The following is a 20,492-nucleotide window of genomic DNA, read 5'->3' as shown; positions in this document are numbered from 1 at the left end:
TTTCCTCCGCATCCTAATTTTGGTCATGGCAATTAGTTCTTTCTATGTGGGATCAGGTCCTCCATACGTGCAAGATGTTAGGCCGCTGAAAACCTTAGTGTATGTATGAATCAACAGGAGTGCTAATTGGAAACATTGAGACATTTTGTACCGTTATGTTTATGCAGGGTTACATAGCCAAGACGCTCTCTGTGTGCTGTAATTGTATCCAATTGATTCTATATTCTGATGTTAATGATGATGATGATACTACTATGGTCAATTCTATTCCATCTCTTGTACCAGCTTATCTTTGTGTAATGATATGTAGTCCTGAAATCGGTTTGTAATTGTCTTTTTTTTTTTTTAACCAGAAGAAGGCAGTGATTATATTAGAAGAGGACACACTTTACATCAACATGTTCAAGGAAGGAGCATGAGGATTACCTAGTCAGTAATTACAAGGGGAGATTCAGTTTCTAAGAGCATCAAGCTCAGCTCTGATCTTAACAAGAAGGGCTCTAGCTTCATTCCAGTTCTTGGTGAGCAGATCGAGGTCCTCCTGGATGTATTCCTCCATCGCATCCCTAGTGTAGCAAATATCTGGGTCCACTCCAATGAGTTGAAACAGGTTTCCAGCCATGCATAGCATCTTCTTCTTCTTTCTATATATGCGACATCCTTCAAGGGCTAGCTTTTCTTCCTACAAAAAAAATTCATCAAAGAATATTCTCAGGTTTGAGACCTGGTAAGCCTCCTCATACATCACACAGTTCCTCTGTCTCCAAATAGCCCACATTAATTCTGCCCTAATGTGATTCCAGATAATAGAAGGATAGCCTATGTAGTCTCCTAGAAGCACATGTTTCCAAGTGATGACACGGCCAAGACAGAGCAGGATTGGTTTCCAGAAAGGGATATTAAGCGGACAGTTCATGAACAAATGAGGAAGGTCCTCAATAGTGTTATTGCATCTTGGGCACAATCCTGAAGAGAGCCGACCCGCGCCAGCCTTTGACCTGACCATATAGCTTTGTAGAGAAGGAGCCAAAGAAGAGCAGCTTTCTTGGGAGAGCAGGTTTGGTCCCACAGAGTTTTTAATTTGAACATCCATTGTTTCCTATCCAAAGAAAGCCCCCATCTCTTATTGAGAATGATGTGAATGGGCGGGGAGATGGGTTTGGGGTAGACTTGAGGGTAAAGGAGAGAGAGTCTTACCATAGCCCGAGCAAGATTTCTCGAGCGAACGGAAACCCGAGAAAATATCTAAATGGCATCTACCCAAAATCTATGACTTAGATATTTTGGATGCAGCTATGGTGGAATTGGCATAGCTATAAAAGAACTAGTATAGTCATATACAAACAATTAAGTGTTGCACATGTGACCATACATTAGGTTCAGGATACCCAACTACTATGCTTTGTGTGACCACTAAATTATGTAAAAAATAGGGGGAATAATAGAAAAGGTGTTGGTGAGGAACGTTGTGACTGACTCATTTGGGGATGCATGTGTAAGAGAAGAGAAGGTTGCATGTGATGTGGCCCCTTGTGTGGCCAGGCGTATACTGACCATGTTTTTTAGGAGGTGGATGATGTTGGGCATTTTTTGGCTTGTCTACGGCTCTCATATGCTACTCAATACTTTTACTACTCTACTTTGGTTCCGTAGGCTAATGCGTCGTTGAGTACCCTTTTTTATTGGCTACACTGCTTCTACCGTTCTCCATAGAAAACAGTGCTATAATAAGACTCCTTTATTTGGGTTTCTTGCATCTGATTTTTAGGAACACTTATAGGAAGCTTCCTGATATATATAGATGAATGAGATAAGTGAGCTTTTGAACTGTATTGATGTTGATACGATGAATCTTAGTCTGACAGCCCCAGCTTGTCAATGGAACTTTGTCAAAATGGTTTGCACTAGAGGTTGCGAGTTTCCTGATTATCCCACAGCCTACATGTCGCAATATATCATTTGCAAGGTCTCTCTCTCTCTCTCTCTCTCTCTCTCTCTCACAGCAAGACGTGTGTTGTACTCAATCATTGGAGCCACAACAGTCTCTCTCTCAACAAGGGCCCAACATGGTGACTACTAGACTGTTGATTTTCTAAAAGGGGGTGTGTGTGTGTGTGTGTGTGTGTGTAAGAGAGAGAGAGAGAGAGAGACCAGTCAGCTTGTCAAAATTTGTTTGTGTGTGTGTGTGTGTGTGTGTGTGTGTGTTCTTAGCGAGACCACGGAGCAAGCAACAAAAACAAAGCATTGAAGGCCATGAACAGGATATTCCCTCAGAGGAGGTGGAGAGTTGAGTGAGCATTCAATGGCATTTCGACTGATGGCCTTGTCTAACAGGTGGCAGCAATGGAGGGACGGATGTGATTAGGACAAATCATAGGCATGGTTTGCAACAGTCGGCATCGCCAGGAATGTGAGAGTCTTCTCCATAAGAGATTCGACCAGCCTACTTAGCCAGGATGCTGACATGGCAGATTTTGAGGAACAGGAAGACATCAAAGATCAGGAAAGGGCTGATCATTGGTGCCGATGCAGATGCAACGTACACCTGAGCTGGAGGTGGTGCGCCCCTGAGCTGGAGTGTGGCTGCTGTTGTGTAAAGTTATATGTACAACCGCTCACCTCAGCAGTGTGCAGTGGGCAGCATATTACAATGTAAACAGTCGTCATCGCGTAGAACGTGGAGCGCAAGGGAAGAACGTGTACTGGAATATATACTACTCAAAACAAGAGCCTCTGTGTATTGCATCTGCCTCAAATGACAACACAGTCCGGGTGTATGTAGCTAGCGACAGCAAGCGTTTGACTATCACCTTGACGTCCTCCCATACGCTGCCGGATTCATTCCACGTCATCTCACTTCTTCACAGCCACGTTGTGTGATCTACGCCATCCGTTGGAGCCATCATAAAGCCTGGACCATCATCGTAGTGCACCCATCAATATCCGGGTTTTGGGCACCTGGTGTCGACGTTGGTAGACTCGATGTTGCAGCTGTGGGATTTGGGGATAGCAGTGCGAACGTTCGGTGCTCATCAAGATGTGCAAAATTTTGTGGGGCTATCTGTGCATAGGCATGAGTCGGCGTGCAATAGAAACATTGTTTCAAAAATACCATGACATGCTTCCGCACGTCAGCGTGCGGCCTTCCCAGAATCCCTACACCGAGCTGAACCGAGTGAGTGGATTGTCAAGTCATCTCGTGACAGCGAGTGAGAGCTGTCAAGCCTCCGATCAAGCTCTTCCATGAGTGAGAGCCGTCAAGCTGCCATCAAAGCCTGAGTACCTTCTTGCCGCAACTACCGCACGTCGGCGTGCGCAAGGCCAATATGTTGTGAAAAGGAAAGAAGCAAGTCTCTTGAAAAATTTGACCCTCCCCTCCCTCGTTTGCTGCTGCAACCAGTTCACGCCGGCGCGGAATGATTGCAGCAGCGGACCAGGGAGGGGAGGGTCAATTTTTAAAAAAAAAATAGCAACCCCAGTAATTCGGCTTGCTGTTGAGATAGATAATATCGGACCCCAGTAACCCGGTTTGCTGTTGAGATAGATATCGGGCAACCCCAGTAATCCGGCTTACTGTTGAGATAGATATCGGACAGCTTGCTGTTTTTTTATAAAAAAAATTGACCCTTCCCTCCCTAGTCTGCTGCTGCAACCAATCCGCGCCGGCGCGGACTGGTTGCAACACCAGACCAGGGAGGGGAGGCTCAATTTTATAAAAAAAAAACAAGAAGCCGCACGAACTGGTCATGCGAGTAGGTGTGCTAACATGTTCTGTCAGAGGCAATCTCAAGAGAAAACAATGAACTGTGACATATCTTCTTTTCATTCTCTCTCTCTCTCTCTCTCTCTCTCTCTCTCTCTCTCTCTCTCTCTCTCTCTCTCTCTCTCTCTCTCTCTCTCTCTCTCTCTCTCTCTCTCTCGCGTGTCGGGTGGTTGCGAGTTTTGTTCATTTGCACGGACAAGGTACTATAAATGGGAGTAAAGCATGGTGCTGTAGATAGGGCCTCAAGGTCACATGAAAGACTAATCCAGGTGGGTGCAAAACATGGAGCAAGCACGGCTACCAATGGGCATAGTGCATTAGGAAAGAGTCAGAGACAGGTCCGCAAGAGTACAAAGGCGCATGCAGACGATGATGAAGACGGGTTTGAGGAGCTAAATTTGAGCAGGAATCTTACTTATGAAAGGGGGCTACATACAAAATCTCTCTCTCTCTCTCTCTCTCTCTCTCTCTCTCTCTCTCTCTCTCTCTCTCTCTCTCTCACACACACACACACACACACACACACACAGAGGTGAGTTGGGCAGCCAGAGGGTGTCTCCAGGCAGGTCGCGATTCACTAAAGGCGGACATGCAAGGAGAGGTGTGGAGTCATGACGAGGCCAATGCACCCTACAGGTGATAGGGTTGTGATGAGCAAATATATGGGGGCAAGTGAGACATGTTGTATTTTTGTCTGTGACCATGATGAGGGGGTTGGGAGCACCCCGCCACAAGAAGATTTAGAAATTTTCTCAAATAGGAAAACGCAGTCTTTTCGAGTGTTTTTAAGAAATTGTTGCTTCATGACTTTTCCTCACCATCCAGTAGCCATGCAAATGCACCTAAGACTTGGGCCTTTCCTGTGCCGAAAAACCTACATTTGGATATGGGTTGGATCGCTTCTATTTAATGATCGCGATAGACTCGTTAGGCAAGAAATAGTGCTCATGGAAAGTGGTTCCAGAAGCAAAATGATCAAATCAAGCATCCTTTTGAAGGTTCCTACAAGGCACCTCTTCAAGATTTATTTTATACATGAATTTGCAAATAGGAGGTCTTGGACAATTAGGAGGCATCTTAGAAGCCAATGTTGCACAAGTTTCTAGAGAACTTAAGCGAGATAAGAACTTTTGGTAACTAGTAAACTAGAGCTTGCCCAAACCCTTTTACTGCCCCTTCTCAAAAATATATTGCTGTTGGAATTAGGGTTGCAGAGAAACACACACAGCTTGGAGAAGACGAAGGAAGCTCAAGGCACACAATAGAGAGTGTGTTACTTAGTGTGCGATGGAAAGATAAATAGCCCTAGAGTGATGGGCGTATATACAATGCACGGGGGAAAAAACCTCCTAAAGAGGGAAAAAATGCCCCGGCGGTCCTAGTGTGTTCACACACATCACTACCACATGTATATGGTAACAAATCCCCCCTGGAGTGATGCGGTGAACGAGAGCTGGCACATGAGTAAAGGGAAGTGCCATGCCCTGAGGACAGGATCAGTCCACAAAGGGGAGTAAGCCCAAAGCTTTGCGGAAAGCTTCAAGCTTCTCACGAGATAGTGCCTTTGTGAAAAGATCTGCAAGGTTCTCCTGTGTTGGCACATAAGCCAAGCTGATCTCTCCTGTTGAGAGCCTCTCCCTGACATAGTGGTAATGCACCTCAATGTGCTTTGTGCGAGCATGAAAAACTGGGTTCCTCGCAACTGCCAATGCGCTCTGACTGTCAGTGTAGATAGTGTTGGCAGTGTCCTGTCCAACACCCAAATCAGCCATAAGGCGTCTGAGCCATACACACTCAACCGTAGCTGTGAAGATTGCCCTGTACTCAGCCTCACAACTCGAAGTGGCCACAGTAGGTTGCTTCTTGCTCAACCATGATATACATGAACTGCCAAGCATGAAACAAAAACCACTTGTGGACACTCGCGTGTCAAAACAACCAGCCGAATCTGAGTCCGAAAAAGCATGTAAGTCTGGCCTCAATGATCCCCCCTTGGGATAAAACAAGCCAAGATGTAAAGTGCCACTAAGGTAGCGGAAAATCCTCTTGACTGCCTGCCAATGCTTAGACCCTGGGCTATGCATAAATCTGCTGACCTGTGAGACTGCAAACTGAATATCCGGCCTCGTGTTGCATACATAAATGACGCAGCCAACAATAGTTTGGTAAAGAGTGACATCAGCAGGATCGCCATCATCATGTAGACTCAACTTCAAACCTGTTTCCATGGGAGTGGCAATAGGTTTGCAATCCTCAAGTCCAAACTTACATAGCAAAGTCTCTATGTAACTTTTCTGACACGAGGCAATACCACCATCACACTGCTTAAACTGTATACCCAAGTAATGATGCAACAGCCCCAAATCTTTCATCTTGAAAGTAGCATTCAAATCAGCCTTAAATTCAGCAATATGTCTCTCATTTGGTCCAGTGATCAGCAAATCATCAACATAAAGAACCACAATGAGAAGTACATCACCCTCACGCTTTACATACAATGTGCTTTCTGTTGGACTGTTACGAAAGCCTTGGTTGACCAAATGAGTGTCAGCTTTCTCATACCAAGCACGAGGAGATTGCTTCAACCCATACAAAGCCTTGTTACATTTGCACACTTTGTCCTCTTGTCCTTTTATGACAAAACCGCGAGGCTGCGTTACATAAACTTCCTCAAATATGTCACCATTCAAGAAAGCACTAACAATGTCTGATTGATGTACATCCCAACCAAAATGAGCTGCCAATGCACATAGAAAATGCACAGTAGTCATACGACAAGTGGGAGCAAAAGTCTCTTCATAATCTATGCCTTTTTGCTGTGCATAACCCTTTGCAACAAGTCGAGCCTTATGGCGATCGATCTCACCATCCGGCTTGCGTCTCAACTTGTAAACCCACTTTGTACCAATGGCCTTTTGCCAGGAGGCAAATCACATAAGGTCCATGTGTCATTCTCTATAAGTGCATCATATTCTGATTGCATGGCAGCCATCCAATTTTCTGAATTTTGTGCTTCATCAAAAGAGAGAGGCTCCTCAACATCATGTAAACTAGACACAGCCAAAGCATAACAATCTGATGCATAAGATGCATGGCGAGAGCCTGAACGAGTACGACTAGACAAAGGTGCATCCAATTTACTATCACGCAAAGTGTGCACCAGCCATTTTGGCATACCTCTAGCCTGCTCATTTTCAGCCCTTTCCTCATCAAGTACATCATGTACATCTGCATCAGTAATAGGCTGATCTAAAACATTTTCAGAAACCCCCATAGGCTGTACATTTGCCTCATTGGAACTTACATTCATATTTCCATTACTGAAAAGAGGCAACAAAGTGTCATAAATGTCCTTTGAGCTTACATTACTGTCTCTAGTACATGACAGCAAGGGCTGAACAGAATCTTCCACAAACACTACATCCCGTGAAACCAGAATACGTTTTGTTTTCGGATGATACAACCTGTATCCTTTGCTTTCAGCACTATAACCAACAAAAATACATTTGACAGCCTCATCATCCAATTTTCTGCGCTGCACTTGTGGCACCAAAGCATATGCCAAACAGCCAAAAACACTCATGTGCTCAATAGAAGGCTTTCTATCATGCCATGCTTCATATGGAGTAATAGACTGCAAAGCTTTCGTAGGACACCTGTTAAGTACATAAGTGGCACACATGATGGCCTCAAGCCAAAAAGAATGCGGTAAAGCTTGACTTTTGACCATACATCGTGCCATTTCCGTCAGTGACCTGTTTTTCCTCTCAGCAACACCATTTTGCTGAGGTGTATAAGGCACTGTACATTGGTGTTTTATCCCACGACTAGCCAGAAATGCATTAAATTCATGAGACATATACTCCCCCCCTCGATCGGAACGGAGGGTGCCCATAGTACATTTCGAGACATTTTCAGCCATAGCCAGAAATTGTTTGAAGCACATAAAAACTTCGGACTTCGCTTTAAGCGAAAATACCCATGCATGCCTGGAGTAATCATCAATGAAAGTCACGAAGTACAGGTAATTGCCCAAGGACGGAGTTTGCATGGGCCCACAAACATCACTATGCACAAGCTGCAACCTGCATGTGGCCCGAATTGAACCATCCTTTGGAAACTTAGAATGCTGCATCTTACCCAAAATACAGCCTTCACAAACATGTTTGACAGGTGCTTCAAGAGGCGGCAAAGAAGCAACCATATCAGATTTCTGCAAACGCGGCAAACTGGCAAAATTCAGATGACCAAAACGTGCATGCCAAAGTTTTGCATCTGAAATAGCCCTTGAATCTGCAACAGCATTTGCAAAGTTTTGTCCACACTTGTCATACAAAGTGAGCTTATACAGCCCACGGCACAAAAGGCCAGATGCAACAATTTCATCACCAAAACTGAGATCATGAAGTGTACATCTGTCATCCATAAATTTGACTACAAGTCCAAGTCTAGCAAGTGCGGATACAGACAAGAGATTCTTCTTGATCCCAGGTACATAAAGTGCATCAACAAGTGTGAAGGAACTGCCATTAGCAGCAGTGAGCACAATCTTTCCAACTCCTTGAACTGGATAAGAGGCGTCGTTGGCACAAGTGACTGAATTCCCATGAGGGACAGACTCAAGAGAGGTAAACAATTCACGATGTGAGGTAATGTGCTTTGTAGCACCACTGTCGAAATACCACACATGTGAATCTGCAGCAACTGACAAGCATGCATCATGGACAGCAGGATTGTAAGTGCACTCTGCGCTAAAAGCCCATTCTGCATCAACATCAGCAACACAATCTCCTTTCACAGAAGACTCAACAATGGCTGCATTTGTAGTGGAACCAGCATTTGCAGTGGAACCACCCTCTTTCTTCTTAGCCTCTTTGGCCTTCAACTTAGGACACGACTTGATCAAGTGATCATTGGCTTTACAATAATGGCAACGCATCTTCTTTTTGCCCTTATCACCAGAATTGCCAGACGAAGTGCTGCCAGTAGAAGCATTAGGAACAAAATTTTTGCCACTCGTAGCAGAACCATAGGAAGTGGCTGCATTACTGTTACCACCCTTTCTTTGAGAAGCAATAAAAGCCTGTTCAATTGCACGCTGCCTAGTCCTGTTTTTTCTGGAAAGTGACTCTTGCAACAGCAATGTGCATAATGCATCAAACTTGACAACTTCTGGATTTCCTTGGGTCATCAGTCTCCAAGTACTAGCAAAAGTCTGGTAGGAATCTGGTAAGGCATCAAGAACAGTCTGCACAAGGGAACTGTCTGAAATGACTTCACCTACAGAAATAAGCTGCTCATTGATATCCTTGACACTAGCAAGGAAAGTGTCCATATCATCTTCCTCATGCATAATCTTCGACTCCAGCTCTTTACGCAGCAAAGCAATTTTAGCCTCATTGCGGCTTGCATAAAGACCTGCTAAAATATCCCAAGCCTGTTTTGTAGATTTTGCTGAACGGATGTGAGGAACAATGGTGCGCTTCACAGACAACGCAATCAATGCATGAGCCTGCACATCCTTAACATCCCAACGAGCTTGTTCTGCCGTAGGCAAAACAACTCTAACAGCTGCAATCCTTGCAACAAGACCTGCAACATCCTCAACATCGGCTACATCCTCAGAACCAGGACGTACATCAATGCCCTGCACAATGTTCCAGACACCCTTTGACACAAGAACATGTTGCATCATATAAGCTCACATAGGGTAGTTGTCCCCATCCAACCTGTCCTCAGCAGCAAACATCTTGAACACATCTATGTTGTTGTTGTCAGCCATGGTAAATGCTGCACCTGATGTGAAAAGTGCCCGAAAATAGGAGAAATGGAGCGGGAACAACCTCTGCTATATAGCACAAACCGTAGAAGACTAGAAGGCACCTGTTATGCAGAAAACGGCACTGATAGAAATTCTGCACAAAATGACGAAATAGCCTATGCAGTATTGCCTGTAGTGGAAACGGAGGCCGAAATGAGCCCAAATCAAAATTCTGAGCAAACCAAGCTCTTTGAGCTGTCCCAAAATTTTTGTCGACCTGCGAACGCTCGCAAAAGCTCACTGAAATCGGAGAAAGTGAGCAGGCGTGTGCTGGAGCAGCTGGCGACTAAGCCCGAGAGGACGTGACCCGCTCTGATACCAATTGTTGGAATTAGGGTTGCAGAGAAACACACACAGCTTGGAGAAGATGAAGGAAGCTCAAGGCACACAATAGAGAGTGTGTTACTTAGTGTGCAATGGAAAGATAGATAGCCCTAGAGTGATGGGCGTATATACAATGCGCGGGGGAAAAAACCTCCTAAAGAGGGAAAAAATGCCCTGGCGGTCCTAGTATGTTCACACACATCACTACCACATGTATATGGTAACAATTGCCACTTCGCTTTTGTTATGGACTCCTCCTAAGTAAAATATTGTATAAGACCTCATGCATGTCAAAAGCTATGTTCACAAATTTAGAAGACAACAATCAGTTCCCAAAAGGTTAGGTAGATCTATGATAGATAGACATGTTAACGTATTTTTGAGAGGAATTATGCCACATGGGATTGAATTATCTATGTTTCGAGTACGAAGAGATTGCATGTGTCTCAAATACTCAATTTTCATAATGGTTCTAAAATCTTTTTTTTTGTCGATTAAGTGTCACATTTGTGGTAGTGAAAGTAATGTGCATGGCATTATTATTTTCTTTCACTATTGTTGCTCTTGTATCAATTTGCTCGAATTTATCTTCGCTCGATTTTTTGTGCTCGGTGATTAGAAATCCCCAAGGAGATAGAAACCTCCTGGCCACACTATCCCTTTGAGAGAGAGGGAGGGGGAGCAATTCAAGATCCATCTGAGAGAGTCAAGGAGGAGGGCCAGTCTACGCCTGAGATAGGATAGCTCCCAAGGTCGTAGCTGAAACTTTAGGGAAAGCTCCATATCAGAGAGCCAGTCAAATGTTGAAGGAGACAAGGCATCTTGCCAAGTTTTAACACCTTTGTTGTGGATGGTGAGAGCTAGTTTCGAACTGTCTACTGGAAGATACTTCAGGGTGACCCAAGGCCACCAGATGGAGTCATTGAGCAGCAGAGGTTGACTACGGTTGGACTTCCAATTAGGGGAGAACAGAGACATGTGCCTGTTCCAAGCTCCCCATACTGAACAAAGAAGATCAAAGCATGTTGGAGCAAATGAGTGAGGGCTAAACAACAACGTTAGAAAAGGCAAGTTTTTCCATCCTTTTGAGCTAGAGGCTCTGAATTTAAGAGTGTTTCTCAGTAGGAGTACTAACCACTCGTCACTGGGTTGATGGATAGCTTTGACCACCAGCTTTATGGCTAGTTTATCAGTTAAGGTGAGGATGTTGATGATGCCTAAACCTCCCTTCTCTTTTGGTAAACAGCAAATGTCCCCATTTGACCTTAGCTCTGCCTTTAGTGAAGGGGTCCCCAAACCAAAGGAAGTTATAGCAGACTTTGACAAGTTCCTTGAGGTGACAATCAGGGGGTCTCCAACATGAGAGGAAGAAGACCACATAGGCTATCAAGAAATGATTGATGACGATGACTCTACCCATTAGGGAACTTTGGAATCCTTTCCACCTTTCCAATTTGGTATGAAAGCTTTCTAAGACCCACTTCCACCTATCTTTGAGCGAAATTTCAAAACCCATGGGGATACCAAGCAGCCGAAAGGGCTAGTTAGGGAGGATCAGTTTGCAGCCTGAAGCCAAAAGCCATTGAGGGAGTTCAGAGGAGCCTTGTTTGATTCCAGTCTTTGTGTGATTGATTATGGAGCCAGAGGCAATGCAGAATATATGCAAGCATTGCTAGAATTCCCACAGATCTCTTCTTCATTAGCAAGTAAACCATTGGTGTCATCCGCAAATTGAGAGAGGCACTGCTGCCCACCAGAGTTTGGCATGTTTATGCCTTTAATTTTCCCTTCAAGCAACTTGGATTTGACCTAGCAACTCAGACCATCAGCAGCTACTGCAAACAATAGGGGAGCGAGGGGGCAGCCCTGTCTAACTGACATGTTTAGGGTAAAAAAGTTGGAGAGGAGCCCATTAAATGCAACCCTTGCCTGGGCGTGTCCGAATACGGTTTGAACAAAACTTAACAGTGTAGGGCCAAAACCCATCATTTCCAAACTTAGAAGAATGAAGGACCATTCCAGCCTGTCTCATAGACTTTGTCAAAATCAATTTTTACAAAGACATAATCCTGATTGGATTCTTGGGCATACTCAATGCCTTCCCACATCGCGATTATTGCCGCCAAGATGTTACGACCTTTTATAAAACCTTTCTGTTCAGAGGAAATCCATTTCATTAGAGCATGAGTGATTCTATTTGCAACAGCCTGGGCAAAGATTTTGTACACAGTATTGAACATGGTGAGGGGGCACCAGTTAGACAGGGATTCCCTAGGGCCCCTTTTGTGGAGCAGCTTGATGACCCCAATGTTGATGGAGAAGGGAAGAGCTTTATGAGAGAGTGATTCCTCCCAGACTTTTAGAATGAAAGGAGCCATCAATTCTTTGAAAGTTTGGAAGAACTCAACAGGCAAACCGTCCAGACCGGGGGTTTTGTTGACCTTGAGAGATTCAATTGCCATCTAAATTTCATTGATAGACAGAGGAGAGTCCATCCTGACAGAGTCCTCAAGTGGGATAACTCTCTTTCGGGCAGCAAAAAGTTGTTTCCTGGCTGCCTCAATTTCTGGTGATATAACTTTCTTTAGACTGAACAGGTCCTCAAAATGAGATCTGACATATTCGAGATTTTCTTGATCGTTAGAGACCTTCTTATGGGGTCAAAGAAGAGGGGGACGGTTTCACGAGATTTTTTCCTTCTTAGGGCTTTAAACATGCTTTTGGAGGGCCTGTCCACCTTGCCAACCCACCATTCTTTTAAAAAGAGGGAGGCATGTTTAAGAGCTAAATCCTCTTCAGCTCTGATTTGAGCTCTTAGGACAGAGATCAGGGATTGTTGATGCTGATCAGGCTGGGAGTTTTCAAGGTAAATAATCTCTGCATACATTACTTATTTTCTTTTCCTCCTAATGCTGGTGACCTCTTTCCTGGTTTTGAGCAGCATTTGTTGAGTGTTCTTGATTGCCGAGGACTAAGCTTTTGCAGGGGAGGCTGAGGATGAAAACCATCCATTCCAGATTTGGGAAACCTGCTCCTGGACTGCCTGAAGCTTGAATAGCTTTGGGTCTGTGTGGAACCAATGATTCATTACCTTCTTGGCCTTATCATCAAGGGCGATGCTAAGAGGGTAATGATCAGAAAGGCAGCTAGTGAACTCAGTTTTAACCTTGATCCTGTCATACAAATTAGCAGCTGGGAGGCTCACATAACACCGGTCTAGGCACGCTTTTCTGGCCAAATCGCCCTTGCTATAGGTGTATATCCATTTGACATCTTTGGAAACTTCAACAAGGCGTCTGTCCAGATCTTCACCCGTGGTTTTGATTTCGTGAAGAGCAACAACCTCAACCCGTTTCTCCTGTAGCCAGTTAGCAATCTTCTTAGCCTTAGCTTGGTCAGAAAGCCCCTTTATGTTCCATGAGATGGCTCTCATCTATGACTACGTTGAGGTCGTTTCCCTGCACCATCAGACCTAGGGGGGGTATGAGAGACATTTGTGTGATTGCGTTTGTTATCTTTGAGAATGTCCATGGGGGTGGAGCTAGATACGGGGACAAGCACTAAGGACGGAGCAGCGTTCTCTTTGTTGTGGCCCTTGCTGGCCATATTATCAAGGTTGTTAACCTGTTGTTCAAGAGTGGAAGAGGTGGCTGCAGGAGTGGGAATGACACATTCTTCATTGTCAGAATCGGAAGAATCAGCAAACTCAACTAGAGATGCTAGAACTGCAAATTTATTAGGTCTGGGAGGGGTCCTTTGGGCAGTAGAGCGAATAGGGGGTGAAGGAGGTTTAGCAGGGTTAGCAGGCTGAGCAAAGGGGTTAGCATGAGTTCAAGCCTGAGTAGAAGGCGGAGCAACGGGTTGGGCAGGAGCCGGTTGAGGAGCAGGGGGAGGGTTCTTGACTCTCGATACCGCACAAGAAGCAAGCATTGGGGAGGTATTTGTAAACCAGAGGTTGTTCAAAGCCCTGGCCGTCATCAGTGAGAATGTCAATTGCAGGGGGCAAAGGGATATCCATTTCTACCAGCACTTGAGGGTGCCAAGAGGGGTTGAACTCCCTTCTGGGTCTTCCCCCCAAGACATTACCAAGCTTCGCAGCTATCAGCTTCAAGTGCTGATGATAGTGGAGAGGTAGATTAGGGAGTTCTACCCAGACAGGATAATGTTTCTGGGCTGAAACTTCTGGATTAAAATGCTTGTTCCATCGAGACAGCAGCAAGGGGGAGCTTCCGATCAGCCAAGGACCCATGCTGATGATGTCAAAAGCCATCTCAGCAGTTTGAAAGACAAATAGGTAATGGTTCTTAGGAAGGGATTGGATAGTTTCTAGTACTACCCCTCGGGACCCCCACTAGTGTTTGATCCAACCTTTGAGGGTCTCTGTAGGTGGTCTGGGACCAGCCACAACAATCCTATGACAGCTCTGGCTTCCATATCCTTTTAGAGCTTGGCTATTTGTGAGGCAGGGAGTATGACAGAAGGCTTACCTCCATTGTTGCTGATCTCAGCTGCTTGAGAGTGACCTTGGCCGTTGGGGTGGAGAACTGGGATGGGACCAGCAAGATTTGGGTCCCTGATTCCTTCACCATAGCTCTGATGCGACTTTGCTTGCCCGTCATTTTGCGTCGAGGGAGCCACCTGGTACTGGAGGTAGGCTTGGTGGATGAGTTCAGCCTGCTCAGTGGGGAAAGCTTCAAATAAAAAGGGGGGGACATGAGCAGGAAGTATAGGACAGGAGTTGTCGTGCAGAAGAGACATATGGCTTGTGTGAGGGATCTCCCACACATTAGGCTGATGTTGGGAGGCATGCTGAGAGGACGAGGCGCCAACGAAGCCGGGGAAGGCCATGACCTCCCCTAGGTGAGGGACGGCAAGTCACAGGATTTAATCGGTCGCCATCGCTAAACCTTCATTCTCGAGAAGGGGCCTGGTTTTCTTTTTTCGCTATGCTGTGTAAAGGCCGAGTCATGTAATTGTCTTTATACACGGATAACATAGAACCCCTATAATTTCCCTTCTAAACTTATCAGTACGGGGGTTGGATATTTGTCTCACTTGGGGTAACCTCTTCAATGCCTTCTTCTTGCATAAAGTCAAGTGCCATTTGTTTTAATTTATCGATGCATAGATCAAAGAGAGAGGGAGAGAGGTGTACTACCAAAATTTCAAAATGAAAAGCTCAATAGTTCATGTCTAACAATATCTAATAATAATTACCTTCAAGATACTATGGAAGGTCAAAATTCCATTACAACCACAAAAGTTGGCTTTTTTTATAAGACTATTTTTTACTAGATAAGGGAAGAGAAATTTTTAATGTGGCAGGAAACAATCCCAAGAGAACTCAAAGATCTTTCCGTCATGTTTCGATGAGTCGATGTGAAGAGAGATAGATAGATAGATTGAATTATCATCCACGGAGGTCATAATATGACCTATGGGATTAAGAAAAAACATTACAATGATGCTTCTAGATGAAAGCGTTAGATACATACCAGTGGATCCATTGGCCAGGAGGAAAGAAAAGAACAAAAACTAAGAGCGGTTAGGTCAAGCGGAAGATGATTTAGGAATTTGAAACTCCTGAATAACGGATTTTCCACCTCGATAGATCGCCCATTTGCTTTATTTGTGGGCTTCATGCATCTTCTTGAGCTCGCTTGCTTTAGTCTTTAGTTGATTTGTAGTCAATTCTTCAGCAATCCAAAAGTTTTGCCCCTTGAGAAGACGAGATTTGTGTAGCAACCACAATTTCTCTTCTTTGTCCTTGAAGGTGAGGATACACTGCTTAGGTGTATCCTAACCTGAGAGAGAGAGAGAGAGAGAGAGAGAGAGAGAGAGGTGATAACATGATACCAGATAAATCTAGGACAATGAGAGGCACGACCAACTAGCCAGCAAGGAGGCTAGATAAAATGGGATGTTGTTGATAGGAGTCATCTTGAGTGTTGGGTTTCAGGCCCGTGGTAGGTTATGGTCGGCGGGCGGGTGACCGCCCTGTTTTGGTAATAGTGAACAATAAGGAGAGTGAGAGACATTCTCTCAGAAGCTCCACCAAACAAGTCCCATTCCGTTCCCTTCCCCCTTCTCTCCATTCCTTCCCTTGCACTCACCGCACAACATCCATCAAGTGGTATCAAATCCTAGGAGCAACCCCGAGCCTCAACTACACCACACCGCATGCAGCAACCCTTGGCACCTCAAAGGGTTGTTTTGGAAACTCTCTGCAGCAGGATCTGTAGATAGTCGGGGAGAGCATCAAAAAGAGAAGATTTTGTGAGCAAGGCATCTGCTTCAAAGCCAGGCAAGTCTAAGGAGCAGGTCACGGGCTGCATTGAAGGCAAATCGAGCTCAAAATAGGTCCGTGAGCATCAAGGAAGAAAATCAAAAGCAAGGGTAATTGGGCTTGAGCAAGTAATCCAGCAGAAGGGGCCGTGGACAACCCTCGGCCAGGAATGCACACACACACTGTGTGTAAGCAACGAGCAAAAAGCGAGATTTGAGCAGCGAGGCCATTCTAAGGCAGGGTAGCATGGGCAGCAGCTCAACATCAAGAGAAAGCAAAGGCTTGAGCTTGCAAAATCGAGCAACAAGGAGCAGTGGCTCATCGAGAACCGGTAGTGGGAAGTAGAGCAGAGCTGGCAAGCAGTGAGCGATGCTTGGTCAATTCCAGGATCCGTGAGCATCAAGGGGCCATGAGCAGCAGAAAGCGAGTTGTAGCAGAGCCCCCCCCCCCCCCCCCCCACAACACACACACACACACACACTCACTCTCCCCTAAGACTAAGTCAATGTTAGGATTTGACGCCCTTCTTCAACTCTAGAGACCTTCGTATGAAGGCCACTTTGAGGCGACACAGGTGTTTCAAAGGGAGAAGGCAAAAATGCCCATCCTCATGGAAGGATGATAATCCCACTCTCCTATCATTAGAAGGGCAACCCTTAAGAAAGCCTTCATGAACGTGAACTCAGACTAGGAGGGGATCCATGGCATGGAGACATTTGCATTGACATTTTACATGTGACACGATTTAAAATTAGATGAGGACGTCGAGACTCGATTGGGCAATGGCCCCCTGCTTGGGTTAGCGCGCAGTTTGAAGGCCACTTTGAAGCGACACAGGTGTTTCAAAGGGAGAAGGCAAAAATGCCCATCCTCATGGAAGGATGATAATCCCACTCTCCTATCATTAGAAGGGCAACCCTTAAGAAAGCCTTCATGAACGTGAACTCGGACTAGGAGGGGATCCATGGCATGGAGACATTTGCATTGACATTTTACATGTGACACGATTTAAAATTAGATGAGGACGTCGAGACTCGATTGGGCAATGGCCCCCTGCTTGGGTTAGCGTGTAGTTTGAACTTGGGATTCTGGGAGTTGGAGGTAGCCCTGTAGGGTGCAATGCAAAACAGCCCACGCAGGGCAATATTAGAACCCATTGCATAGATGGCCCCCATTGGGCGACCTAGGCAAAGCAAGAAGCAGAGGACTATCCAACAAGCTCTTGGGCAAGTTCCTATAGTTAATCAAGAAGCTATTGAGAATGCCATTGTTGGCACTAATGACACCGAAGCCAGCAATAGTAAGAAGAAGTATGTTCGGAAGTGGCTAGAAAGCTGGAAAATTCCTCACCCTTGGGCTTTTCCAGTTTATGATGATGACAGGGAGAGAATTAAGTGTAGGTGGTGCATCTTTGCTAAGAAGAAGAATCCGTATGTTGCAGAAGGTTCAACTACTATTCAAAGGAGTGCATTGGATGAACATGCGGGTTCTAAGTCTCGTCAGCTTGCTAAGGCAATATGGATGCCCACAACAAGAAAACATGTGTTCCCATAGAGAAACATGTTGCAGTGATGACCGAGGAAGAGAGGGAAAGAATCATCTCTGCCATGCAAACATCATGGTATGTGCTTCTTCGTAATGTGCCTTTCGATGAGTTCCCTAAGCTTTGCAACTTCCAACATTTCATGAGGACACCGCACATGCCTATTGCCAATGAGTATTCTGCTTATACCAGCACAGGTGCAAGAAAAGAGTTTGTCGAGGCAATAAAGCAAGTCTATCGAGAGAGGATGAAAAGGGACATTGTTGCAAGTCCTTTTTATTCATTGCAGATTGATAAGAGATCGGATGTAAGTACTAACCAGCATATGATTGTATATGTGACATATATGCTAGAGAATGGTAATGGTCCCATATGCACGTTACATGTGGACAATGCAGATGCAGAGGGGTTATTTGACACCTTGAGTGCTTTTTTAGTTGAAATTCAGCTTCCATTGCATAAGATGATAGGTATTGCAATGGACGGTGCTACAGTCATGATTGGTGGCTCAAATGGTTTGGTGGCCAGGTTGAAGCGGCAAGTACCACATCTCTTGAGTTTTCATTGTATAGCTCACAGAGAATCACTTGCTGCAGGTGATGCATTTAAAATGTATAAGGAGTTCAAATTTGTGGACAAGGTGGCTAGAAAGTTGTATGAATGGATATGTAGATCAGCAAAGAGACATGCATCATTGGCACCAGTTGTGAATGCTTTTAATCTTGGACGCCAAGGAAAGCTAAAATTGTTGAAAATGCATGATGTGCGCTGGTTCTCAAAAGGCCAAGTAATGATAAGAGTTGTTCGTCTAATGCCTGCTTTATTGACAGCCTTGAAAGAAGAAGACTCCTACTTGTACACGTATCTCACCAACTATAAGAATCAATTTTTGCTGCACTTTTTTGCTGATGTTCTTGGAGAGCTAAATATAATCAGTTGCAAACTTCAGGAGAACCATCCTTATATTTCTTCTATTGGTCGCCATTTGAGGTCTGCAGTGGAGTCGTTGCAAATGGCTTTCCTAGGGAGAATATTTGGGTTTTGAAATTGAAATTCACACTTGGAGACATCTTGACCATTGCTTTAACTCTTGCATGATGTCAGGTTTTGAAATTGGCAGTTCACCTTTAGTGTCTTCAAGACTTTTGTAGTAGTAGTATCTAAGGGAATGGTTATGGAAATGATCCAAGAATGTATAGGTGTGGTTTTGGCAAGCAAATATGTGCTACAGCTGGTCAAGCTTTGGAAACTTGACGCCACGACTCCCATGGCAGCAACAAGTCTGCATTCGTTGCAAGCTCTAGACGAGGCAGATCGAAGGAAAATTTACCTACATATGGTTTCTAAGTTTTGTAGTATTACCTCATGTCTATCAAGAAGAAAAAGTAACCTGAGAGTTATGTTGTGCGGTGCTCCATGTGCAGAAAGGGGTGGTTTTTGTCTGACTATTTCTTTCTGGTATCATTCAACAGTTTTTGTTTCTTCCAATATGGTTTATCCCATGTACCATGCCTGCTTCTAGAGAACATGGTTTCTGTGTGCTTTGTGAATCGATGGTCTGCTAATAGACATGATCCACATCTTTTGTCACATACGCAAGGCAGAATCCTACAACAGTTTCAGCATCTTCTAGGATCCGTACCTCTAGACTGCAGCAAATTCACTCTTTATCTGGCCAAAAGGTATGTTAAAAGCGTCTTTGGAGAAATAGGTACATGTCTATTCATTGATCAATTTTGTGTTGGGATCTATACAGGCAACCCAGCCATATATCGCCTTCAACATGTTTGACTTGTTCATCCCTTGTCCTCTGTTACCAATGAGCAAGATTGTACAAATCTACAAACTCTGTGTGTACTTTGCAAAGATTTTGTTTTTTATCTCATATAAATTGTTCTATTTTAATTGCAAATGAGTATACGTGAATATTCCGATGTTAATTGCAGGGACCTACAAACCTTGCAGGGACCCTTCCTTTAGAGCTGTTCCAGCTTGCCAACCTTGAAGAGTTGTGAGTGTTGGAGCTTCTGCAGACGACATGAATGCTTCTTTGTATCATGAACTAATGTTTCTGTTGGGGTTTTTCTTGCAGTTTTTTGCAGAATTATGGGTTTTTTGGTACAATACCTGATGATCTGGGAAAGCATGCCAGACTAACGTATTTGTAAGTGAGCAATTGAATGCTCAGATGTTGGTTGTTCACATTCATTTGCTTGCCTAGTAGTACGTGACTGTTGTCATGTATGTCTTATGTAATCAACTAGTTAATTGGGCTGATGGAAAAACATTTTTCCTTGCTAGGGCTTTAAACCAAAAAATTTATATCAACCCTATTCCGACCACCATTGGCCAGCTCTAAAAGTTGTTCTAGTTCGATTTGTCATACAATCAGATGAGTGAGAACCTACCTCTACAATTAGCTAATCCAACAAAAGCACTCCATTTGTAAGTTTCATATATAATTTGTTGTGCACCCTCCTTTCCCTTTGTGTCCACTTCTCTGGTTGACCTACTAACACATTCTTTTTGGCAGCCATCTTCATAATAACAGATTCTTTGGAATTATTCCAGTTGGCATCTTCATTGCCCAACAACCTCTAGTCCATATGTGAGTAACTCATCTTTGTTACACAATCCTTGCAGGCTTTGATGCATAGAAGGTGGACTCATAAATTTTGGTGAACAGGCTACTCCACAATAACTCTTTTGAAGGCCCAATCCCATCAGACATTGGAAACTTAATTGTCGTGGAAAT

The 20,492-nt window shown here is 44.5% G+C and overlaps 1 protein-coding gene and 1 pseudogene across 1 annotated transcript; one reads left to right on the top strand and one right to left on the bottom strand.

Annotated features, from left to right (window-relative positions):
• Nucleotides 1–451: 451 nt before the first annotated feature.
• On the bottom strand, nt 452–11,288 carry LOC147464328 (uncharacterized; annotated as a pseudogene).
• A 6,477-nt stretch (nt 11,289–17,765) lies between these two features.
• On the top strand, nt 17,766–18,782 carry LOC147464327 (uncharacterized). Its single transcript, XM_086511346.1, has one exon. The coding sequence runs from the start codon at nt 17,766–17,768 to the stop codon at nt 18,780–18,782; it is 1,017 nt and encodes a 338-aa protein (XP_086367472.1).
• The last annotated feature ends 1,710 nt before the right edge of the window (nt 18,783–20,492 follow it).

Source organism: Adiantum capillus-veneris, chromosome 1, assembly GCF_014529385.1.
Source record: "Adiantum capillus-veneris isolate H3 chromosome 1, ASM1452938v2, whole genome shotgun sequence".
Taxonomy (NCBI): domain Eukaryota; kingdom Viridiplantae; phylum Streptophyta; class Polypodiopsida; order Polypodiales; family Pteridaceae; genus Adiantum; species Adiantum capillus-veneris.
The sequence above is the reverse complement of the archived record's forward strand: the minus strand, read 5'-3'. Positions and strand labels throughout refer to the sequence as shown.